This window comes from Nelumbo nucifera, chromosome 1 (assembly GCF_055504915.1).
Source record: "Nelumbo nucifera cultivar China Antique chromosome 1, China Antique-T2T, whole genome shotgun sequence".
Classification (NCBI taxonomy): Eukaryota; Viridiplantae; Streptophyta; class Magnoliopsida; order Proteales; family Nelumbonaceae; genus Nelumbo; species Nelumbo nucifera.
This window is the reverse complement of record NC_142649.1, coordinates 59,660,888-59,686,119: the sequence shown is the minus strand read 5'-3', so window position 1 is coordinate 59,686,119 and position 25,232 is coordinate 59,660,888. Positions and strand designations below refer to the sequence as shown.

Genomic DNA, 25,232 nt, shown 5'->3' with positions numbered 1-25,232 from the left:
GAGAAAGTTTGTCATCTGAAGAAATCTTTGTATGGCCTCAAGCAATCCCCTAGAGCCTAGCTTGACAAATTTAGAAATGTTGTTCTGAAGATTGGATTCTCTCAGTCTCAGGTTGATCATTCCTTGTTCATAAGGAAGGTTGATGGTCAATTAATTATATTGATAGTATATGTTGATGACATTGTTGTGGCTAGGGATGACATCTCAGGTATCTCTCAGTTAAAGTCTTTTCTTGCTTTAGAATTTAAGATTAAGGATCTCAGTGATTTCAAGTACTTTATTGAAATTGAAGTTGCAAGATCCAAGAGTGGAATCTTCCTCTCTTAATGAAAGTATGTTCTTGATTTGCTCCATGAAGTTGGGAAATTAGGATGCAACCTTGCAAAAACTCTAATTGATCCCTATCACAAGTTGAGTACTATTGAAGGAGGTGTTCCTCTAGACAAAGGGGTTTTTCAAAGAGTGGTTGGCCGCCCTCTTTATCTCTATTTGACTAAACCTAAATCATTATGCAGTCGGGGTTGTCACCCAATATATGCATGAGCCCAAAACCTCCCACATGAAGGCTGTTAATAGAATCCTAGCCTATTTGAAGGGATGTCCTGGTAAATGGATGTTGTACTCCAACCATGGGCATCTAAAGGTTGAGGCCTACATAGATGTAGAATGGGCAGGGTCTATTGATGATAGAAGATCTACATCCGATTATTGTGCCTTAGTTGGAGGTAATGTTGTTTCATGGTGAAGCAAGAAATATTTAGTTGTTGCTCGATATAGTGCTGAGGCAGAATATAGAGCAATGGCCATGGAGTGTCAAAATTACTCTAGTTGAAGACCTTATTGACTGAGATAGGCATCCAAGTTGATACTCCAATGAGACTCTATTGCAACAATCGAGCAACCATAAACATTGCCCACAATCCTCTACAACATGACCTTACAAAACATATCGAAGTGGATAGACATTTTATCAGAGAGATGATAGTAAGTGGAGAGATTTGCCTACCCTTTGTAAGCTCAAAAGGTATTCATCATCCAAAGTTTGCCAAGAACTTAGACAAGTTGGGCATGATTGACATATATGCTCAACTTGAGGTAGAGTGTTGAGATTGTTTGGGTACAAGGGTATTCTTGTCTTTTTTGTTCTTTTGTATTTGGGCACCCATATGAGGGCTTACTTGTAATTTCTCTCAATAGTATAAAATCCCAAGTTTGAGAGAGTGAATAGTAACTCTCTCTTCTCCATTCGAACCTTTCACTTCTCTTCTCTTCACCTCTCTTCATGTTTTCTTTCTCAATAAAACCTATATATTGTAACTAAGATAAAGGAAACAACCCTAAATGCTAGGCACAAGAGGGTAGGAGATTAGCAAGTGATATATAGTTTCACAACTTTTTCTTTTTGTTTTTCACAATTTTCATTACAAAGGAAGCACTTATGTGGAGAAAGAGTCCTTTGACCATCTGATTCACACATCTTTTTAGATAGTTAAAAGAGTTGAAATGGAATTCTTGATTATCCAAATTATTTTCTTAAAAAACACATTGTTTATAAGATTCTTAGTTAAGTTTTAGGGCAGTGAATCTTCAAGGTGGGACTCATAGAATGGTAGGTTCTTTATCATCCTGCGTAGGGCAGATGGCAACTTATGGGCCCTAGACTGGTTACAAGTCCTCTACCCTCAGACCCTAAGCCTTTTCCTATCTAGTCTACTAACAACAACACTAATAAGAGAACGTACCTTAAACCATTGCAACCACTGAAGACAAGAGAAGCATTCAATTAATTGAAATGCAACCCTGTAGCACTTAATAACAACATTGTGCCTTTAAAAACCAAATAAGCATTACCCTTATTGTTATAAATTAAAAACACTATCACTGTCCCATACTCCCCAAGACAGCTGCTAACAGCATATGCCAATCTGGACAAGTGAAATAACAGTTTTTTATGTTCTAAAAGCTAAACTTCACAATCTACAAGGCTTCAAAGAAGAAAGGGCCCTCTATTATTAAATCAGTAGAAATTAAAATCTAATGCTCTCATGATTTCAGGACTGGTTAATTTCACTATAGCAACATAATTTACCTCTTGTCTCTCAATGAAGCCTTGCTGCTTAAGATCATAAAGTTGAAAAGAAACTACAAGACAACAATGTGGAAATTAGCACTTGAATATATTTTCAGCATATAAAAATAGGCATCATAGAAGAAATGAAAGTTCATTAATGAAAAAAAAAAGTACCACCAAATAATCTACCAAAGTAATTTCCATTTACTTCTCTTGAGAAATTACTGAGATAAACATAAAGAAAGCCAAAAATATGAGTACAAATAATTTGGTATAGCTTACACTCAATCTTATCATCAATTGGTGCATTGGGATGAAAAACAGAGAGTGCATGCGCAAACTCTTCAAAACCTAATATCCCGTTGTGTTTTGTGTCAAACAAATCAAATACCTGCACAATTTGAAGCAAGGACATGCTCATAAGAAGACACTTGGAAGCTTAAAAAGAATATGGGGAAGCTTAACAAGCTATAACATGAGATTTAAAATATTCAACACCACCCAAAAAAAGAACATTTAAAAAATGTACATTTATATGCATGCATGTATAACCATAAACTGTTATTGTTATAAAAGATATATCTAACCTGGATATTAAAATATATGCAGAACATACAGCTAGCTAGATTCTTATACTAGCTTAATTGCTCAAACAAAACCTGGGATAAGGTAAATAGTTATTATCCCAATTTCTTGAGGACACTTTTGCCCATCCAATATATAGTACAATTTAATTGATTATCATCCTAAATTTTGTATTAGAGGTTAGATCTTTTAATGTATACCATGACAAAATATTATCATGTTTCCATCTAATAATACCATAATTAATTTTTTTACAGGAGATCATTAGTGATGTATAGCTTTTTTTTTTTTTTTTTGATAGATAGTGATGTGATGTATAGCTTTAATCTGCAAATAAGAGAAGGTGGGGGAAGACACTCCTATACAGTAAAGGGATTGCACAAAAAGAAACCTCCCAAGTGCTAACAAAAACCTAATTCCTCATGAACATATTAATAGGAGCAGAAAAGAGAGGGGCTTGGATATTTGGAAATTCTTTGTGCACCAAAAGCCAAGAGAAAGCCTTTGCTAAGGGTTTTATCATTTTGAGACTTAATGTTCTTGAATACTACAAGCTTTCTTTCCATCCAAATAGTCCAAAAGAGGGCTGGTGAGATCAAATACCAAACTACTTCATAACATTTTCTCATAAATTTGCATCACATTTAGAAGAAAATATTGAATTATGGTATTTTGAACATTTTCTCATCCCTGTTTTTTAAGATTTGGATACCCTACTCTTTTTCTTTTCATGCATTAGTAGTAAATATCTTTGATTTAACAAAGTAATGCTCCAAACACCTTGCATATGGAGAGCTTAGCTAGAGAAAAATACAAACCATTAGATTCTATTAGTTGATAATACCATTTTTTACAATAAAGAGAAGTTTCGAGAACAAGAGAAAGGAAAACAAGTATAGGTGACAAGGAATCACCAAAAGATAGAAAACAGATGGAAAGGGACAGAAGTCAAGAAGGTCTTTTGTTCAAAATCTAACAGATGGAGTTGATGATCCCGACCACGCGCAAGAGGATCAAGTGTCAAAGGAGAAGTCAGAGAGTGGAGGAGGATTTGAAGATGGGTCAGGTCACTAGCTCCAGTTGGGTGTTTGAACTGGATCAAGCCAGTCCACGTGACGGTTTAAGTGATCATGTGGGAGGAAGTTTAATTGATACGATTGAGTCCATTGTAATGAAGCCCAAAGATGTGTGCAATTTAGGTCAGCTGTAAATAAACCAGTTATTAGAAAAGAGGAATATGCAATCTTAAATGATCATGTGAGGGACAGGGGAGGGGTGTTGATGGACGCCTAATGCTGGTCCATTATCTCCCTCTTCAATCAGAGCTTGACAGGCGGAATTAGGGGCATACACAGATGGATACTTGTATGCTGGTCTCCAGGAAGTTGAGGTAGATGGGAACAAGGGACTACCAGCAGAGGAGTTGAATGAGAAACAAGCTTATCTTGTAGGCAGCAGATTGTAGCAGGTTGGTGAAGAAAATAGAACAAGGCCTTGTTTGATTGCCGCAGGCAGAAGGGAAGATGTGTTGGAGAGACTGGAAGGAAAGAAAAGGAAGAGGTGGAGAAGGACTTGAGGAAGTGGAAGAAATGTCTGGTGGGTTTTTGGAAAATAATAAGAGGGACACTTCAATTCCTGTTGATAGGTGTTCAGTCGAAGAGGTGAAGGGGGTGGTTTTCACAGCAGAGCAAGTATTTGAGAAGAATGTGGTTTTAGAGCTAGAAAAGATTGATGATAATTATGGGGAGAGGAAGAGTATTCTTAGATACCAAAAATGTAACCGTCTAACAGAATTCTGCCAGTTTCAAAGGTTTTTGCTCAACTAAGGGGAGGCCTATTTGGGTTGGAATTAACAAGAGGGTAAAGAAGACAAGAGCTTTGAAGAGAAAAAAAAAATTATTTTTGCAATCAATGAAGGTCCGAAGTGAATGTATTTTGATATCAGTAATTGGGAAGGGAATTTGTTTGGGTGGAGAACTAGGCTGGGCTCTGGGAAAGATGGGAGGAGAGCTCAAGTCAAGGATTTTGGTTCCATAAGTTTGGGTTCTGGTGGTGGGTGGTTTTGATGGTTTATTTGGGTTTGGCTTGTGGTAGATGAAAATATTTTTAAAATCAGAGGTGGCTAGGTTGTTTGTTGTTTTTCAGTGATGCCTTATCACCTCATGTAATCATTTTTCTTTTTCTTTATAACAAAATTTCTTCTTTATTTAAAAAAAAAATACCCTTATCAGCTCAAAAAAATACTACTATTAAGAGTATGAATGAGGTGAACATTTTCTTCTTGATTAAAATACCATTGCTTTTAAATTTAGTCCCTCTCTAATTGTGAGGGTTGAAAAATGTAATTTGAATTAATATTTTTCACCTCATTTAATTCCCTTTCATTAGGTCTTATATTTATGGTATGAATTCCCATTTTCTCTCATTAAATCCTACATTTAAGGTAACTTTTTCTCACCAATAAACTCTATTAATTAGATCTATATCCAATACTTATAGTAATACAAACCCATGTTTTCTTAAAACTGACTCAAAAATGAAGCTGTTCTCTTGTCTATGCGAATAAGCAATTCAACCAATTGGGTCAAATAGGTCAACCCATGATATCATAATTAAATAATAAAAATTAAAAACATAAAAACATAAAGAATTACAAAAATACATAAATTTTCTGGAAAATATTTGAGCACATTTCTAATATTATATATTCATCATATTAAACAAAAATAAGTGTGATAAATAAGAATTATTTTTATACACAGAAATACAAAAAATTGTAGAACTATCATCATCATCCAAAGTTGCCACATGCAAAGGACATGCACATTTGCTAGTAGAAACAAAGAACACCACCCACTCTTGCAAAAAAGAAATGAAGAAAGAAAAAACATTGATTCCAAAACCCAAAAAAAAAGCCCAACCCATGACCCTACAATCCAAAAACTAAGATAGCATCCCACTCAACTTTGAAAGAAAACCCCAGAAAACAAAATCCTAAATCAAACCCATATAAATGCTCACAAATGGAACTCATATTGCCAACTACTTCCTAATCTAAGAACAAACATCCTGACCAAACCCCAATCTAAAACATAAACTTTCTCCTGCCATCCAGTAGCAAGCCAACCATTCTCAACATAACTGGACACTCCATCTCCTTGAACCTCCTGGCAACCAAAATATTCTCATCGCTCTGCTTTGTTGTTTTGTGTTGTGCCTTGAATTCTTTAATGCATAGTGGTTTGTGGTGGAAGTGTAGCCCCGTGGAGGTATGGATCTGATCCATTTTCAGCTTATGGATCCAACCAAAATTCATTACGTCATGTTGTTTGGGGTTTTCTCTTTTATGTAATCTTTGGCTTGTGTGAGAAGACAAAAGAGCAAGTATGGTAAGAACTTGGGTGTGTTGGGGTTTGAAGTTTCAGCTCCTTCACCCATTGACATAGGTTATAAGCCGAACCACATAAGCCTGTGTGTGTTCTCTTAAGTTCCTCTGCCTTTGCATTTTCTTCTTGTTTTTTCTATTTTTGTCAATTGTTTGCAGGTTTTGGGTTTGTTCTACCATAACACTTTGTTTATTCCAGGGCTATAAATTCAGAATCTCTTGCCTGGTCCCTTTCTTCTAACCCCAAAAACACTTTTCAAGAAAGCTCTTCAGTCTTCACCACCTAAAAAGAACTAGCCTAGATTTTTGGCAGTTTAAATCTCTCTTTTAACTATCACACCTAAATCAACCATCTTTTGTGCATTACAAGCTTCATTAATTGGGATAACATCTTCAGCAGCTTCTAGATCCTCTTCTTCCTCAACCTCTTTCTCAAAATCATTACTATCATCTATCTCAGACTTCTTGCTTGATGGACAAGATTTGTATATCATATTCTGAAGAGCACCATCCACAATAGAAATATGAAACTTTTCCTCATCAACCTGAACATTGTCATGTACATAAACAGATTCTAAATAAACCTTGATTTGCTCACAGACTTCAACACCCCCAGCTTCCAGTCTAGCCCTATCCTTATTTATCTTCCAAAATTACTGGGTTTAATTGATAAGACCATGAATGGCGGAGTTAATAAATGAACAAGAAAGAATAATGAGGAAGCAGAGAAAAGTGAACAGAATGAAAGGGCAAGGCAGGATTCACGCAGCCAACACCACATAGTTAGGACAACGGTTAGATGATAATGATGATGAAGAAATATATGGGGCGAACTACATGAATCCTGTTTCACCATTCCATTCTGTTCAATATAAAAATATAATTTTATTTTATAATGAATCTTATATTTTGCCCTTTATTGAATCACCCAAAATTTAGAAATCCAATAAGGATCTCAACGGCAAATATTTACTCTTTCAGTATTTGTTTCATTTGTAAGTTCAGCCAATGATGTCTCAGAATAAATTAATTGATTCCTAGTTCATTTCATGACCTTGAAACAGTCGGAATACTTGAATGGTTATACATAGAAGCTAAAAACATAAAGAAGGATAATCCACCCATTATATTATATCTGATGCCACTGTTAAACCAAAAAATATTCAACAAAACCAGCTGAATCATAAAGTTTGATGAGAAAAAAGAGTACCCGATCTGCAAATAAGCTTTCTTTTTTGTTTGTCTTGAACAATGCCAACTGAAACTCTTCCTGCATAGAATAGTTTAAAGCACTGCTAGTTGAAGGACTATTTAACAAGATAAAATGAAATCTCAATGAAAGAACATGATAGTGTATATATTAAAAAACAAAGGTGACCTACAAAGTTGTAATAATCATCACGGGATTAAACTCATGAACCATACTACGGAACTTTAGGAGAGTGTAATTGAGCAAAGATTACAACATGAAACTAGTATATCAAAAAAGTTGGTTTTATGCTAGGAGATCAACCATGGAATCCACCTTCTTTCATTGAAACGATTGAGAGAAAAATTCAGAGAGAAGAAAAGAGATCTTCATATAGCATTCATTGGTTTGGAGAAAACATATGAGAGTCCCCAAAGAGATTATATGGTGGACTTCAGAAAAAAAAGGAGTGTCAAATAGGTATGTGGACTTAATAGGTATGTGTCCTGATGCAAGATTGCCACCTTCTCATGACAAATCTTGCTTGCCCCTTTCCCTCTCATGATGTGGTGCCACAAGTTATGGACGTCTCAGATGACATATCTGAGCCTCGCCATGTTGGTGTGGAGGAAAAGTGTACATTTTCTCAGAGGTGTCTGGAGAATTTAATAGTTGAAGAAGTGATAGTGGGTAAGGTTAGAGTTGATTTGGGTAGAAGAAAGTATTTAACAGTATCCGTGGACCCTGATGGGTTGAGGATGTAAAGAAATGTAGGGGTTCTAGTAAATCTCTTCTGGTGCTGGTCGGAGCTGGCCTTTGCAGTAAATATAAAAGGGTGTATAGAAGAAGAGCAAGCAAGAAAACCATAAAGCAGAAGTCCCTTGGTGGGGATGGTGTTGACAGTCAGAATACTTCTGCGGTGTGTGTACTCAAAGGGGTGTTTGAGAGTCCAGAAAAATTTTAAGGAAAAGGGAAAAGAAAAGGAGGATTGCAAAGTCACAAGGAGAGATGAAAAGCTAGTGTAGTTCCTAAGGAAGATTTTGAAGGTGGCCCAAATGTGGTGAGGCTTGCAGATAGAGATGTTAAGGTTGGTGCAAGAAGACCTTTTTAAAGGAAGGAGGGGAGGTGTGGGTTGAGGGAGAAGGTGTGGAGGAAGATTCATTGAGGAGTAACTTTGATGTTTTTTGATGCTGGGATTTTCTTTTTCTCTCTCGAGTGATTCCTTGTCACCTTCCCCCTATAATCTCTTTTTTTATAAATGAATTTTATTTTATTATAAAAAATATATATATATTGGAGAACCCTCAGATTTTACAGCTACAATGGGTCTTTTCTTATCAGCAATACAAAAATTAGAATTTCATTAAAGATTAAAAAGAACAGAGTACAACAAGAAGTTGGGAGAAACTAGAATACCCATTACAGGATTAGCCCCCCAATTATATTACAACTGTGCCCAACCAATATGTTGTCTTTGAACCCCTTGCTTATCTAAACTGTCTGCCAAATTGTTAGTAGATCTTCTAACCCATCTTATTTGAACATTCATATCTTTTGAAATCCATTTGAAGCGCCCTAAAGTCATTTCTAAGCTGCCAAATCACCCCTCACCTTTTTTCAGGCATTCCACTACTACCTTTGAATCACCTTTAATGATCAAACTACCGACTCCCACTTGTTTGGATTTCTCAACCCCAAAAACTGTTGCTAGGGATTCTGCTCTTTCTTTTCTTTTTTTGAAGAATAAAGATAACATTTAAAATAAAAGAGATACATCAGAGAGGTGATAAGATATCACCGAGAGAAGAAAGCAGTCTCAAAGACTCTTTGAGAGCCCACTACCCATGCAACTTACTAACAAAATGGACACCCAATCAAGTCCAAGCTAAAAACAAGGAAAGACCCCATACAAATCCCCATTAATAAATAGACCAGCAGCCCATTAACTAACCAGAAAACAAAAACCCCTCCTTGCCACAGCCATGACTTCAGTCTTCCTATGCGATTGTGTCATCCTGGATTGAAACGTCCCCATCACATACCTTCTTTCGAAATCCTCAAAAGCCATTCTAGCAAACTCGTCACCACCCCAAAAAAACAGACCCAAGCTTTTACCAATTGTAACCTATTGTTGGTGTGAAAATTTTAATAAATTCTCATGCAGCATAATTCACTCAATCAAATGATTGAGTTTTTATTATTTTGGGTAAGTCCCATTCAGTGAATCATATGGATTGTTCCCCCTAATTACATCTCCACAAGAAAGTAGAGAACACCTTTTGATTTTGATTTGGAGAAATGAATTCATAGAACAAAAGAAAAAAACAATAAAGTACTTAAAAAAAAAAGAACTTTTCATTTGCATTTCTTTACAATCGAGAAACTCTACAACAATACACCTCTCTCTTTCTTTACTTTTTTATACAAAGAAGATTTCCTTCTCACTCCTTCCTTCACAATAAGCTGTAGTCAATCAGATAAAATTCTGACTGTAGACAGCCTTAATCCTCTGGATTTTGTATACAAGAAGGGAATTGTAGTTAATCGAGTTGAATATTTGATTGTATACGGTTTTTATTCCTCTGTTCTTCATTTTCATTTGAAGGAAACCATAATCAGTCCTTAGGAATTAGACTGTAGATGGTTTAACCCCTAACTTGTCTTGGGCCATAATCAACCAAGTAAAAGCACCTGGTAGTAGATGGTTTATTTCCCTCTATTTCCCTTCTTAAAAGTAAAAATAAAAGAGAGAGGAATAAAGATACATAGTAGAAGACATATAAAGGAAGTATTCACGGAAAGGATTTTCCTTTTCCTACCTGTATTAGTGAGATTTCTTTTCCTTCCTCGGCTTCCCTTGAGAACTTCTCTTTTCTTCTCTCTTTCTTGGCTTTTCTTAAGCATCTACTGAGACACAATTTTCTCCGCCTCTAGCTTCTCCCTTAAGGAGCTTAAATAGGGAGTGGGGTAGTTATGCAACTACCCCCTCCCCCTAGGTGAAGGACACCTGTCCCTCCCACTTAAAGAGAGGGAACTCCCATTCAAGACACCTTATTTAGTTTTGATGATTTGGCTAGCACACTAGCCAACCCACTTATCTGGGCTATAAATTATTTAAATATTATTTGGATTTAAAAAATTCCTTCAACACCTCTCTATCCATTATTTTTCGGAGGGTCACCCCACCTGATTCCCCATTAATACTGTTATTATTCTACGGCAACTGCCTCACAACAAACTCAACATCAACACCACTCGATTTGTTTACTTATTGCTCATTCAGAAAAAGGGGGTTGATGACTAAACCTGCCCCGATGCCCCCCCCATGGTCAATACCCCTACTGTCTCTCGTTCTTTTCCTCCTGTAAACCCATTTGTACTTTTTGTAGGTCTTGCTCCTGCCAAGCCGAGTTTTAGCCTAGAGAATATCTTTGTCACATGCACAATATTATGATTTCTCGAACTACGTAGTTCCTTGCTGATTATCTCATTAATCCGTTCCCCCTCCTCTTCAGGTTTGCTCCTTCAACCTAAGACAATGCCCAACCTTCCGATCTTCACCTCCTCATAGTGTCAGATATCCTCGATGTAGCTTTCAACCTGGTTTCCAGACCCTTCACTATCACCTAAAATTTCCTCACCTCCCATTTCAACTCCAACATCGGGTACTGACGTCCAACTCCTTGCCCAGCTCCCTGCCATCAATCTCATTGGAACAAAAGCTACTCTTTAAAGAATTGAAATCAAAGTTCTTTCTTTTATCACTTCCTCCTCAGCATTATCTCCCACCTCAGCTCTCTCCAAACGATATGATCATCCACGGCCCCCTTATTACTAAGCTTAAAGTGTTGACCCACCACCTCTTTAACTGACAACAACTAAACATCTAAAGCATTTTCACTTCCTTACTTTACCTCATACAAGGCAACGTGAGAGCCTTTCTCAAAGGATACATATCTAATCCTATCAGTAGCCCTTCCTTGTGGAGTGTCATTTTCAGTAGCCAATAGGAGTGCTTAGGAGTCGATCTTTTCTGAAGATGCCACATTCTTCAAGCACTTTGACTCACACAAATCACCAAAACGAACAAACTTAGTAATCACCCACTCACAAATCTCTTCCTTCCTTTTTCCTTTAAGAGAGAAGGATAGCAGTTTTTAAAACTTATCACCTTTTTTGTCCTTAGCATTTTAGTTGTACCCACCCTCACCAGTTGTCCACCCCTGGGGTAAGGCCAAAACATTTCTGATGGAATAAAATGGGAACCTTGAGAATCATCCTTCGGACGGCATTGCGCAGAATCCCTCTTCAAATCGGTGCTCAAAAATAATAGTTGGGGAAGACAATGGACAAAGACTACCATCCTCTAGTGGCCAGCGGCCTACACAATAAATCGGGTTCTTGACTCGCCTGACCACTTAAAGCCCCATGTGATCCCTTCTTGCTTGGTCCATCTACACGGCTTGGTCCAAAAACATGGTTCTCCCCTATCACAATCAGTTTAGGAGTCCATGGCCTAGCCTACTCCTCTTCTTTATTAAGTGGACCGAAACTCGTATCTGACATGGCCTCAAATTGTAAATCTTCTAAAAATGAATTGCTACCCTCTTTCCTTTCTCTGAAATCAAAACAATTTGAACTATTTTCCTTTTCGGGTAGAGTCCCTGAAAAACCTTTTATGAGTGACTTTTCAGTTACCCTTAATGCTTGCCCCTCCAACCTTTTCACCTCCCCCAAACTTCCTTCTCCATGTGTGTCACTCATCCCACCAATAAGCTATCGTCTTCAACCTTCGAGTTCTTCCACAAAGACGCTTCAGATTCTGTCAAGCACCAAACTTTCAACCATAAACCATTAGAGAAAAGATCAATGGCTCGAGGAACATCACTTGGCTTCAACCCCAAGATTTGAATATTCACCACCTTGAAATCAAGATTATATTTAATAAGATTTCCTCCCAAAGTCTTAACAATTCTGTCTAGGGAAACTCCGTTCTAGAGATTGAACAAAAGCCCTAATAATTATAAAATGAGGCTCTCATGAGAAACCTCCATCCGGTTACAGGATAAGTGCCAATGTTCAATCACCACCGAACCATCCAAGGTCTCCACCAACTCATTATTCGATATTACAGGCCTCTCTTCCCCAAAAGGAATAACAGAAACAAGGTGCTTGAATGTGAGCCTTTTCATGATACTCTCCAGGATCCTCCCTCAATTTGTAACATCTCTTGCTGCTGTAAGAACCAGCCGCTGCCTCCAAGCTCCTTTCTCCTAGTTCAAGAACAATTTTTTGCTTCCGCTTGAACTCACTAAAACAAGCTTCGAGCTCATACTTTCAAATTTTTCTCCCTTTGATTATTCCGTAGTGAGATGTGATTCAGATGTCTCTCTCACTTCTTCACAGTAAACCCCTTTTGTCTTCTGCTGACTTTCCTCCTGTCTCATCAACAACTCCTGTAAACTATCCACAAAAACCATCCAGCCTCTTCTCTCCTTGCCCTCTGGAACGCAAATCAAAAACTTTCTGTTATCCCCAAAGTACTCTGTAATAGCTACAAACCATGCTTCTTAACAGTAGACCAAAGGAGCTTTTCCAACCTGGTTTCTTAACAGAGTGCATTGTTCCATTAACAAAACCTTTCAGCCAGCAGATGGCTTCTCCTACTAACAAAATAGAAGCTCTTTTGTCTTCCCAGATCTTCAGCGCTGCTATTCCACTGTTTGTTACTTCCTCAAGTACAAAAGTTTTTGCTTCGATTTCCACCTCCCTTCTCCACCTTAGAGCCACTTGGAAATCCCCAGCTTGCTTCTCCAAGATCCAAGTTACTTAATCTTTCCAAGAAACATTCCCCAATTAAGATCTTGCACTTTAGGAGGGATTGGTTTGCACCAGATTTCTCGCTTACCAAATCACCTTGCTCTTTTTTTATCAGTAGAATCACCTTGTTTAATTAGTCCTAATGAAAACAAGGCATAGATAGCATCACTCTCATCCCTAATCACCCCTCCAATGCCTGAGGGGCCTAGATTGCCCACTTTGCTGCCATTACAATTCAGTTTCATCCAACCACCCACAGGGGGTGACCAAACCTCTAGAATTTTTTGTTTCCTAGAGGCCCCCCAACTCCTGAAGAAATCCTCCACCTTGAATTCCGAAAAGAGTGTCAAGGTCTCAAACCAATGTGCAACTCTTAGAGTTAGGATCTCTATAACTGTCTCCCTACTCTCCTTCTCCCAAAAAATTGTTGTGTTTCTTTCTTCCCAAATTGTCCAGACCACCGCTACTCTTATACATCTCCATAGAAGCCTGCCCCTCCTTTCTTGTGCTTCTCAAAATAGAAGAAGGAATAAACAACCACTCCAAATTGGCAGGAGGGTCCCACCTATAGACAAAAAGAGGAAAAAAAAACATTCCCAGATACAGCAAACAAAGGGACAGGAGATTAAGAGATGAAAAACAATCTCACCATTCAACTTGCATAAGCAACACTAATTGGGGGATAAGGACCAATTTTATCTTTCCCTCTGTAACAAATCACAAGTGTAAAAGAAACCATGGAATACTCCTAGCATATAGTACTAACCTTTAGGGGGATAGGGAAGCACCAAATTTCTTTAACAGGGAAGGAGGGGGAGAGGAAGTGGTTACAAGGGAATTAAAAATGGAGTTATAGGAGAAAATCCCTATAGGATTAAGGGACCAAACTCGGTATCTCTCCTCTCATCATCAAAGATGACAAATCCCAAAACGTTCAACAAGTTAAATGCAAAGGGGGCTTCAGACTCTAAGATTTCTGGTAAAGCTCAATTTTCAATTCAGCCCTAAAGAAAAAGGATGAGGTTGGAGGAAATCAGCAACAAGTCTTCCTTTAAAAGTGGAAAGAGCAAAGAGGGAGCAAAAGCATCTTTCAAAGAGGTTTCCCCTATCCATACATCTTCCCAGAATCTATCTTATTGCCAGAAGCCGAATCATATCTCACATGATTAAGGAAGCTGGAAAGGATACCATTTATAGCTTCCATTCCTTGATAGCTCATGAATACCAGCCACCACTTTGTGCCACAAGCTCTCATTTGCTACAGGAAAGCACCAACACATGTTCAAGAGAGCCAAGTTTTTCAAACTTACATTGCCAATTCCCAATCCCCCTTCTTCCTTCCTTTTGACCACTATTTCCAATCTCACCAAGTGATTTTTCTTCCCTTCCCCTGATTCCAAAAGAAAATCCCCCAGTAGCTTCTTGGTTCTTTTCATGACTACCTAAGGCATCCTAAAAACTAACATGAAATAAACTAGGAGGTTAACTATAGTAGATTCAATCAAGGTTAATCTCCCCCCACCCAAAAAATTTCCACAATAAGCCTTATCTCAATCCCTTCCAATACTAGGTTCCAAAAACTAACCAAAGCCCTCAAATCTTCTTCTAAATTAATACATTTTTTGATGATAATGAGAAGTTCTATTAATAGAATTATAAAGATACACAGATAAGGTTCCCAAAAAGAGGCGCAAAATGCAGCATCAAATCAGAACAGAGAATTACAGCTTAGCCCAAAACATCTGATTCCTATGCACTCCTTGTTTAGCTAGTGAGTCTGCTAATCCATTTGTAGATCTTCTTTCCCATTGGAAATGGACAGACATGTTTGTAGTTAGCCATCTGAATCTTCGAAAAATCCCTTTATAGGACCAGGCTGTTGTTTCTGGCTCTTTTAACCACTGGATCACCAGCTTTGAATCACCTTCAATTAAGAGCTGTCCACAGTTCAGTTCTTTGGCAAATTCAGCTCCTTGTAACACTGCCTGAATTTCTGCATTATCTGAATCCCCTACTCCTATAGGGCCAGAAAAAAAGAGCGATGATGAGCCTCTCTGCATTTCTAAACACTCCCCCAATACTGGAGGGTCCCAGATTGCCTAGGCTGCTACCATCAAAGTTGAGCTTAATGATACCCTCAAGAGGTTTCCATTCTACTAACAGCTTGCTTTTTACACTAGAACTTTTGGCAATCGCTTCCCAATTTCTCCATAAGTCATCAAAAGAGAAAGGAGAAAAGAGTTCCAAAGTCTTAACCCAGTTGATGGCTCTATTAAGTAAGCATTTCCAAACATTGACCTCATTCCTTTCCTTCTCATCGAAAATTCTGGAATTTCTTTCCTCCCAGACAGTCCAAACCAGTGCAGCTCTAACACACCTCCATATCATCCTACCTCGTTTCGTAGGCCACCTGAATGTTGCAGGTTCAAATAGATTGCTAATCCGCAACAGCAATGTCCACCTGCACCCAAAGAGACTAAAAAGCTTTTCCCAAAGACCTACAACAAAAGAACAGGATATTATTAGATGGTTACAACTTTCTCCATTTGCTTTGCAGAGGACACACCAATCAGGGGATATATTGAGACAAGGTCTTCTCCTTTGCAGGTTGCCCAAAGTGCTTAGTTTCTCAAGAGAGGCCTCCCAACAAAGAGCTCCCACTTTAGGAGGAATGGATTTAGACCAAATCTCTTTACATGGGAAAGACTGAGAGCTAAGGTCAAAGCACAGGGAGGAGATGAGGCACGAGAGAAGGTACCCGAAGAGTTAGGGGACCAAATACGTGCATCTGGTTTAGAAGGGTCCAAGCAAATAGGATCGAGCAGGCTAAGTAACTGAGCAGTCTGGTCAAGCTAAGTAACCCGCTCCAGCTCGCTCGCCTCCGCTTCGACAAGCCCCTCCCCCCTAACTAGTGATATGCATCTTCATTCTTCTTAATATAAAAGACTTTTATTAAAAATAAAGAAAAATGAGATCCTCCTTCCTCCTCATTCCCCCCTCCTCTTAAGTAGACTTACGCCTCCTTGTTTTTAGGAGGCTTATGCCTCACGCCTCTAGGTTGTGGAACACCTCATGTCACGCCTCCGCAATTTAAAACATTGGTAGTAGGTGAATACCACTTAAGCTAAAAGGAAAATTTTATATAGAATAGTTGTAAGGACAGCAATACCATATGGAGCAGAGTGTTAGGCAGTCAAGAAACATGTCAAAAAATGTATTTTTTATCAATATGTCAAAAAAAAGTATGGAAGAAAAGCAAAATGTTGAAATGGATGAGTGAGAAAACTAAGAAGGGCAGGATCAGTCACTCGAAGGAACTTATGTGTAACTTCGATAAGTAAAAAAATGAGGGTAAGTAGACTAAGAAGGTTTAGTTATGTACAAAGAAGACCATCTACAGCACCTGTAAGAACATGTGATCTCTTACAAGTTGAAGGGGCTAGAAAAGCTAGGGGTAAACCAAAAAGACACAAATTTTAGTAAGAAATGATTTAAGGGCTCATGATTTAACAAAGGATATGGCACTAAGCAAAACAGAATGGAGAAACAGGATTAATGTAACTCACTGACCCCATGTAGTTGGGACATGACTTATATGATGATGATGATTATGATATAAAATTCCACATCTTAAACAAAAAGACAGAATAACCATAAGGGATAAGACAAATGTGCATATCACATCATCTGCAACCATTTCAACAGAACAGTGCCTGAAGGGGAGAGGCAAACAGGGATCAATCTTGATGGGGTTTCTGCACAATTTCAGTATCTATGTTATTCTTTTTTATAATATCAATAAAATTGGAAGTTATCAATCAAAATAGAAAGGAAAAAAGTAAACAGAATAGCACCAGAAGTATACCTTATTTATCAACCCATCATCAATTACAGCACTGCTAATCTTCTTAAACAGTTCATACAATGCTTCTATTTCACTCACACTAACTGTAACCAATAGCAGGAAAAATCTTAGAACCTTTATTTTCACTATTTAGTAACTTTCAACAACCCAAAAGATAACATAAAGAACAAAATTAACACAAGTAAGACAACAGCAAACAAAATCAAGTGCAATGAATATAATACTTGCAATCACAGATATTATAACTTCCCTATATGTTAAGGTGAAAGGATTCAAGCTGAACAGTTCAGATTAACCAGACAACCAAAATGTTTGAGTGGAAGTTGAATTGGGCAAGGAACCAAGAGAAAGGGAGTGGCAAAAAAAGCTTCAAATACAGTTACTTTTTTTGTAAATTATATTTTGGGGAAGGGGGAAACCCTAGGCTGTTATAACGACTACATGATTAATGAATACAAACCATGGAGAACCATATGCAGGTATAAAATTATAGTTTCTATACTCATACATCAAAAGAAGCACTGAAACTAATACCTTCTTAAAGATACATGAGATGTTCATACTTTAGACATAGAAAGCCTTTCAAAATTCAGGCCCAGCAACCCAAGGTTCTTGCAAATTTCCATCTGTAGCCTAAATGCATTGTCTTTTATTGTCAAAAGATACACTCATTGCATTCCTTTGATGTACACTAACAAAGGGCACAGGGGAAATTGGGAAAGATTCCAATTTAGCAATTTAAATTGTCAAAGGCATTACTTGTGATTATATTAACTTTTTGTGTGTGTGTGAGTGCGTGCACGCGCGCGCGCGTGTGTGTGTGTGTGTGAGAGAGAGAGAGAGAGTCTAGGAACTGGTGGTCAAAGTAGTTATGTTTGACCCAAGCAATCAGCCAACCTCCGAGGTTCCGACCTGCACAGAAAATTAGCCTTATCCGGAGTAACGTGCCAATCAGTTCCGAGTCGTGTAGTGGCACGACCTGCATTTGGTGCAGATGACCCCATCCCCCATATAACTCGGAGAGGTCGGATAACGTCCGCCGCCAACATGGAAGGTACGCACCCCAAAGATAGCAGGTAGATAAGGCCCGACATCCCCGGATATCTCAGACGCAAGATTGGGACCCGACGCCTAAAGGACTCAAGCCTCCTCTACCATGATACGCACGATTTAGTGCAACTTTGCTCTCACTTTCTTGCTCTCTACTCAACTAGCTTGGCTGACTTAAGCATCAAAGTGCTCACCCCGGGTCTAAAACCCTGAACACTCTGGTCTTCCTCTACTCTTGTAGATAGGTGCAACGACCTTAGCACTTTTCGTCCGAGCTGTCCTCCAGCAGGGAAGCAAGCGAACCCGCGTATCATCACTTACCGGTTCAAGTTTTGAAGCCTTCAAGGGTTCAAGGCAATATACATGTTGTTTAAAACCAAACAAATGAGAAAAATAACAAAAAACTATATTTTAACTTTAGTTTAATGATGTCTATTTTATTACTATAATCTCAAAATATTAAGAATATAAAAGTATCCAAGAGCACCGTGTAAAAAATATCTTGGTGATTAAACGAGTCGACCCTCCATGAGCGCCTTCTCACCTAGGTGTCACCTTGACAATTATGCTTCTAATTGATGAAGGTTGGATACTTCACCAGACATTCCACTGCCACCTAAAAGTTGAACCACTTGCCCATCCTTTTTTTTATAATAACAGAAAAGAAAATTTTATAAAAAGGAAACCACAGATTACATCCTGGTGTAGAGATTACACCACAAACCATTACAAAGATCTTTCCAGATTACATTCTTGAATCTCAATTGCACTCCAAAAGGAGGACCCTAAATCTGACAAGGATATTTGAGCAAAATCCGGTAGGATGAGCACCCAATCAGAGACAGCCCTTCCAATGGACTCAAAATCCGGTAGGATTAACACTTTGTGATATGATCCAAAGGAAAAGACCACAATGGTGCTTGTCCCCCAGGTGGTGTTTTTTATGTAAGTTGAATGGCGAAACTACTATTCATATCTTAATCTCCTGTCCTTTTGTTGGCTGCACTTGGGATTGGTTTTCTTCTCTTTTTGGGTGCAGGTGGTCCTCCACTGTCAGCTTGGAATGGAAGGGTTGTTTACTTGTTTAGCCCGTCTTCTTTTAGTTGCTCCAAGAGGAGGGGTAGGACCTTGTGGAGATGCACGAGGACAGCAGTGGTATGGTCAGTCTGGGAAGAAAGAAATTTAAGGATATTTGAAGGCAAAGAAAAGCAAAAGCTTTGATAGAGGTAATAACCTCAAGAGCGGCACACTGGGCTAGAACTTTTAATCTTTTCTCTGGGTTTAACCGTTCAAGGTTGATGATTTTTTCAGGTCTTGGGGTGCAATAGACAATTCTTCCTCTAGAAGAGAAAAGGTCTGTGTGCAATGATCACCACCAAGTTGCAGTTGGAAGAAGCTAAATTTTGATGGTAGTTGTGTGGGTAATCCAGGACTATTAGGCATTGGTGGAGTAATTAGGGATGAGAAAGGAATTATACTCTCATTGTACTCAGGTCCACTTGGGCAAGGTGATGTACTCATATCAGAATTTTTGGCAATGGTTTGTGGGGTGGAGAAAGCAAAAGAGTTGGGTATTGAAAGACTTTTTTTATCAATACCGAAAGACTAATTATTGAAGGGGACTCGAGAACAATTGTGAGTTCGATGAAAAAGGGAGAAGAAATAGGTTGGAATTTTAGGAATGATTATAGAAGGTTCAAATGGACATCTAAAGAAATGATGATTCAAGTCACTTGGGTTAGAAGATCTGCAAACCATTTGGCAGATGAGCTAGCTAAGCAAGGGGTTCAAAGACGGTCTATGTATTGGGCCCATTTGTAGTTTTCTGGGATAAATTTGTCCTCTTGGGTTTGTTATATCTTTTCACAACTTCTTGTTGTACCTCTTTTATGTAATTTTAATGAATTTTTTTCTGTGTTGCTGATTAAAAAAAAAAAAAAAATAGGTTGTCAAGAGGTAAGAATATTATAGTAAGTTGGATAAGAAGGTCAGCTAATGGATTGGCGGATGGTTTAGCTAAGCAAGGGGTTAATAAACAGCAAATGTATTGGGATCCATTGTAATAGAGTGGGGATGTTTACTATTGTAATGGGTTGTCAACAGAACAACCTCTTGTTGTAATTTTCCCCCCCCCCTTAATTTTATTAATAAAATCATTTTTGTTTTGCAGACCCAAAAAAAGAGATTAGTGCTATTTTACATTCCAGATTGCATAGGGATATATGTAGGAAGTAGGATTTAGGTTCTTTTCATATAAAGACATTCATCACCTGGGCAAAACCTAGGTAGGTGCCTAGTTGACTAGGAAGCTAGGTGCTCTCCTTGGCAATTACGCACCTAGGTGGCACCTTGCCAACTTAAACTATACTGAATTATACTAATTAGGAATAATTAAACAAAAGAGCACAGCACTTGTTTAAACAAAAATGTGTATCTCTTGTTTTAGTTTGAAATTGTTTCAAGAACAATGTAAATTAGGGTAGATAAGCAATTTTAGGGGTTCCATAAAGGCCAGGGAGTACCCCCAACCTGCAGGCCAGCAGGGCATCAGAATTCAGAAGAATAACAACAATGCAGTCCAATCCATGTTCCTACTTTCTAACATATTTGAACTTACCCAATCTGCCAGGGGTAGTTTCTGAATTTACTGACAGCCAAACCAATTTATGCTTCTTGGGATAACTATGCTATGGTAGATGACCTAAATTTTTCTGCAGTTACATGTGTCACAAGGCATTCATAAAAAATACTTTCAATCAGGCATAAAAACAACAAACAATATGCTTACATACAAAATCAATCAAAAAAAAGTATGCTTACATACAAATAAATATATTACAAGCCATTTTCGAAATAACAGGAAAATTTTAAATTTTGAAATTAAGAACCTGTTAAACAAAATAAGCATGTCACCATCTAGATTAGAATAGCAACCACTGTATTGACACATATCTTCAAGAAGTTTAACAGTTTCATAAAATCGATCGAGCATCAAGAAAAGAAATTTTAGGGATGATATGCAACTCACACACTGTTTCGCTTGCAAGAGCTTCTGGATCTTCGAGACCTTTTGTTTGTTTGTATAAATCTAGATCGCAACACCCCAGCAGGAAAGCAAACAGATGCTTAAATCCCTCTAGGCACTGCAACATGATAATCCCAGCTCATCAGAACACTCCAAACCTGTGTACCACAAAAAAAAAAAAAAAGAGCACAAAATTTTCAGATCACACCAATCAAGATAAAATCAATCAACCAACATACAGCTAAAAAATAGCAAGGATTTTTTATCATTTACTGTTTATGCTGACACAAAACCAAGAACAAGGGGTCAAAGAAAGTGGAAAGTGAATTCAAAACCCTGTACATTGTCTACAATGAAATGAACAAATGCAGGTAACCCTCCTTTAAGTACTAGAAGAGAGAAAGGTAAACCAAGATGATGCACATAAAATTTGCAAACGAATGAAGACTGAATATTCACACCATGATGACATACAATATAGCAACCACCAAAAAAAGTACTGCACAGATATGTACAACAATGTACATATACCATCCTTTCATCCAATATCGATAAAACTTAACTGTTAATGATTAAAAAAAAATCTGTAATTGCAATTTTATTAATTACCCAGCTAAATGCCATGCTTCTTAAGACAATAAGAGAATGATGAAGGGATAACAGATTTATGGCTAAATGCCTACACAATATCGTAAGCAATATCCTCAAACCTATTTAATTGCACCCCCTAAACAAGGTGAAGACATCAGGTGAACATAAAATCCTATACTTGCATGAAACTTAGTTTAAAATACTTTTTTTTTGGGAAAAGGTTAAGTATAAATTAGCTACTTCAATGACGTTTAGCTTAAAATACTTAAGTACACATACGTAAATAAGCAGCATGAATCACCTACTCAACATGTTTCACTGAATCAAACATTCAATCTGATAAAATTATTATTATTTTGTTGATATATATATATATATGTATGTGTGTGTGTGTGTGTGGTTCATACATCCTGCCCAGGTTGGTAGAACATACACCTTCACAGCTCACAACCTGGGCTAGTAGTTGACTACTAGCCTCAGGTTGCAATATCTTGTGAGTTTGTGGTGTTTTGTGAGTTGGAAAAAAAGGTTTTGATGCCTCAAGTTGTGGTTGTTTGTGAGTTAGTGATGGTTTGTGGTGTTGTGATAACTTTGTTGGTGAGCGTGTGAAGCATATGATTAGTGATGGTTTGTGGCGTTGTGATAACTTTGCTGGTGAGCGTGTGAAGCTCCTGTGGTATTCGAAAAGTGTAGTGATGTGGTAGTTTGTGGTGTATTGGTGGATTGTTGGTGAACGTGTGAAGCTCCCTTGGTGTTCGAGAAAAGTGTAGTGACGTGATAATTTGTGGTGTATTGGTGAACTGTTGCTTCAAGTCCCTTCAACATCTCAAGGTTTATGGTTTTTGCTTCAATAGTAAACCTGTTTTCATGGAGGTTGCTTCAACATCCTTATTTGCAAACTCAAGCTTGTTTTCACACCTTGAGTTTGAGGGGGCCTGTTGAGAGATATATTGTATTTGGTTGTATTTGGGTTGTTGGAGATTACAGGGGTATATTTGTAATATTGATAAGTTATGGGGACATGGATGTATTTATGAGAGAAAGAAGGGCTTACGTGTAATTCTGATATAATCTGGACTTCGCTTATTTAAGCTAGTGAGTGTGTGAGATTAGGGTCTGAGGAGAGAGTGAGAGTGGTATTTTGTTGTGAGTCTATAGAAAGATCAATCATGTATCTCTTGTTCTCATAGTAGATATTTTTCCCTCTCTTCCCGTGGATGTAGGCTACCGAGCCAAACCACATTAAATCTTGGTGTTCTCTCTATTTCTTCTTCTTATTTTCTCCTTGATTTGTTATTCTATTTTATGTTGGTTGACAGAAACTATAAAAGAAAATTGTTTTTTTTGGTAAATTATAAAACAAAAAAGTTGATACTTAGATTTTCATTGACCGCCCCAATTTAGTGAGCAAGATATTTACCATGAAACTAATATTCTGGCCAACTTAGATTTTTCAAAAGATTCATTTATCCATGCCTTTATTAAACAGGAAATGACCCTCTTTAACACTTAAGCTTTGATTACCGTATGCTTCAGGCATCCAAGGCCCCGTTTGGCAATGGAATTTCTGGTTCCTGGGGAATAACACTAGTGTTTAGCAATTTGTTCCTTAGGAGCAAGTTTCTATTCTAAAGAAACAGAAACAGCATTTGGTAGAAGCAGATTGAGTAGAAGAAATTACATGGTAATAGGGTTTGACCATTTAGAATAACTTCAGAGCCTAGCCCCAACCATACACTAAGAAGCATGTGACCTTAAAGGGTAGTTGTTCAGCAACTGTGCAGTATATTGATAATCTATTTTATTTTCGCTGTGAGTAAACTTACATGGAAAGCACACTCCACTCTCCGTTAAATTTCCTAACACTCAATTAATTACAGTGAGAATCAAATCACATTGGCTTTCAGAGGAAAAAAAAGAATCAAATTACATTGTTTCAAGTTCAATGGCCTAATCCAAACGATCGACGATGTAAATCAGATGGAGAAACATAGTACTTTACAATAGTAGTAGCACTAATCATTATTGGTTGTAGTTAATACAAACTTAGAAATCCAAACAAAGAAAATATAGATCTGAACATGCAAAATACGCTCCCAGCACAGGTATCAAACATCTTATCAACTAATTACTCAGCTCAGCATAACAGAACCCGATCCGAAATTCCATTTCAAAAAACAAAAATGAGAATCGAACGAAATGATGATGATAACTACGAGTTCTTTGATTAGGACAATAAATGGGAAATCAATCCGGAATCAAATTAATGTTCCAATGAGATAATGTACGAGGAAAAGAACAATTAAAATAAAATAAAATGTGAAAAAATCGTTCAAGAGGAATGAAGGAAAATAAAAGTACAATAGGGATAGATAAAGAGGGGGGAGCGGAGAGCTTACCATTGGAGAATCCATGAGGAAGGTAACAGGAAAGCAGAAAAGGAATCGAAATTCTGCAACATGTCTCGCTGCTTTTGTTTTCTCCGGATTCTAATTTCCCTTTGCAGGTGGCGATTGTGATTGAAGAGGTAATAGACGTGGGAGTCTCTCGGTGTAGGTGCGCGCGTGTGACATGTCTCTCGGAGTGGCTGCGCGCTGTTTTTTGGCCAATGGTATATACTATTTTTAAATTATATATATCATTTTTAAATTTATATTTTTATATTAAAAATTATATATATTTATATATATATATATATATCATTTGTAAATTTATTTTTTATAATGTTACTGTGATTAATTAAATTTAAATTTAATTTTGTAAGTTTAAGTCATTTGAATCGACCATTAATCTGAAAATCGATACAATTCAAGTGGTCGATTTTCAAAAATGGCTAGTTGGTTCGGGTGGCCAATTCCCCAACTTGACCAGGTCAATTTGGTTGGCCAAATAGCTTACAACCGAACTGAACCAACCCGGTGAATACTCTTAATTTTAGTTAAATTAATAGTCTAATCTCTAATAAATAACAATAGTTTAATCTCCAATAATTATTGAAAATTTATAGTGAAAATATACATTTTTTGAAATAAATTGATAATGAAAATACAATAACAATACAATACAGCAATTACAAAAAATATAATAAATACTAAAAAACATATTAAATTAGTGAAGAAATAGTGTATTCTCAAATAATAAAATAAATATTAATCAATAAGTTATAAAAAAAAATATAGTAAGTACAATAAATTAAAGGTAAAAAGTTAAATAACAGTATTTTAATATCTAATGATTATTGAAAATTTTCTATTAAAGAACAAAACAAAAAATATATTTATACATACATTAAGATTTATACATAATTATTAAAAATATATTTATCACAAAAAACTATAAATAATTATTAAAAATACAATTAATATTAATTTCATTATATATTAAGATTTCAACGTTATTATTAATAAATATCAATATTTCTGAAAGTTATTTTCTATAATTATTAATTGATATAAGTGAAATTATTTATTTACAATATTATTTAGTTATTTAAATAATATCATTATTTAAATTTTAAAATATTAATTATTTAACTATTTTAATAATCCATAAAATTATTATTTATATTTTTATTACATAATTTCGTTATTAATTTTTTAAAATACTAAATTATTATTAATTTGAATATTATATTATAATTATGTTTCCACT

The 25,232-nt window shown here is 36.9% G+C and overlaps 1 protein-coding gene across 5 annotated transcripts in view; it reads right to left on the bottom strand.

Annotated features, from left to right (window-relative positions):
- LOC104589803 (calcineurin B-like protein 3) overlaps positions 1–24,167 on the bottom strand; it is a 52,421-nt gene extending 28,254 nt beyond the window's left edge. For 3 of the 5 annotated variants that reach the window (XM_088898649.1, XM_010248238.3, XM_088898757.1), the window contains exons 1-6: positions 23,981–24,166; positions 20,994–21,148; positions 16,916–16,998; positions 7,252–7,311; positions 2,354–2,462; positions 2,090–2,142 (exon numbers count right to left, since the gene is read on the bottom strand). In XM_088898649.1, coding sequence (XP_088754775.1) covers positions 2,090–2,142; positions 2,354–2,462; positions 7,252–7,311; positions 16,916–16,998; positions 20,994–21,117 — 429 coding nt within the window. In that variant the 5' untranslated portion in view covers positions 21,118–21,148; positions 23,981–24,166. Of the gene's footprint in view, positions 1–2,089; positions 2,143–2,353; positions 2,463–7,251; positions 7,312–16,620; positions 16,806–16,915; positions 16,999–20,993; positions 21,149–23,980 lie in introns of those variants that run through there. The other 2 variants (XM_088898733.1, XM_088898698.1) reach the window with 2 other exon arrangements.
- Positions 24,168–25,232: the final 1,065 nt, after the last annotated feature.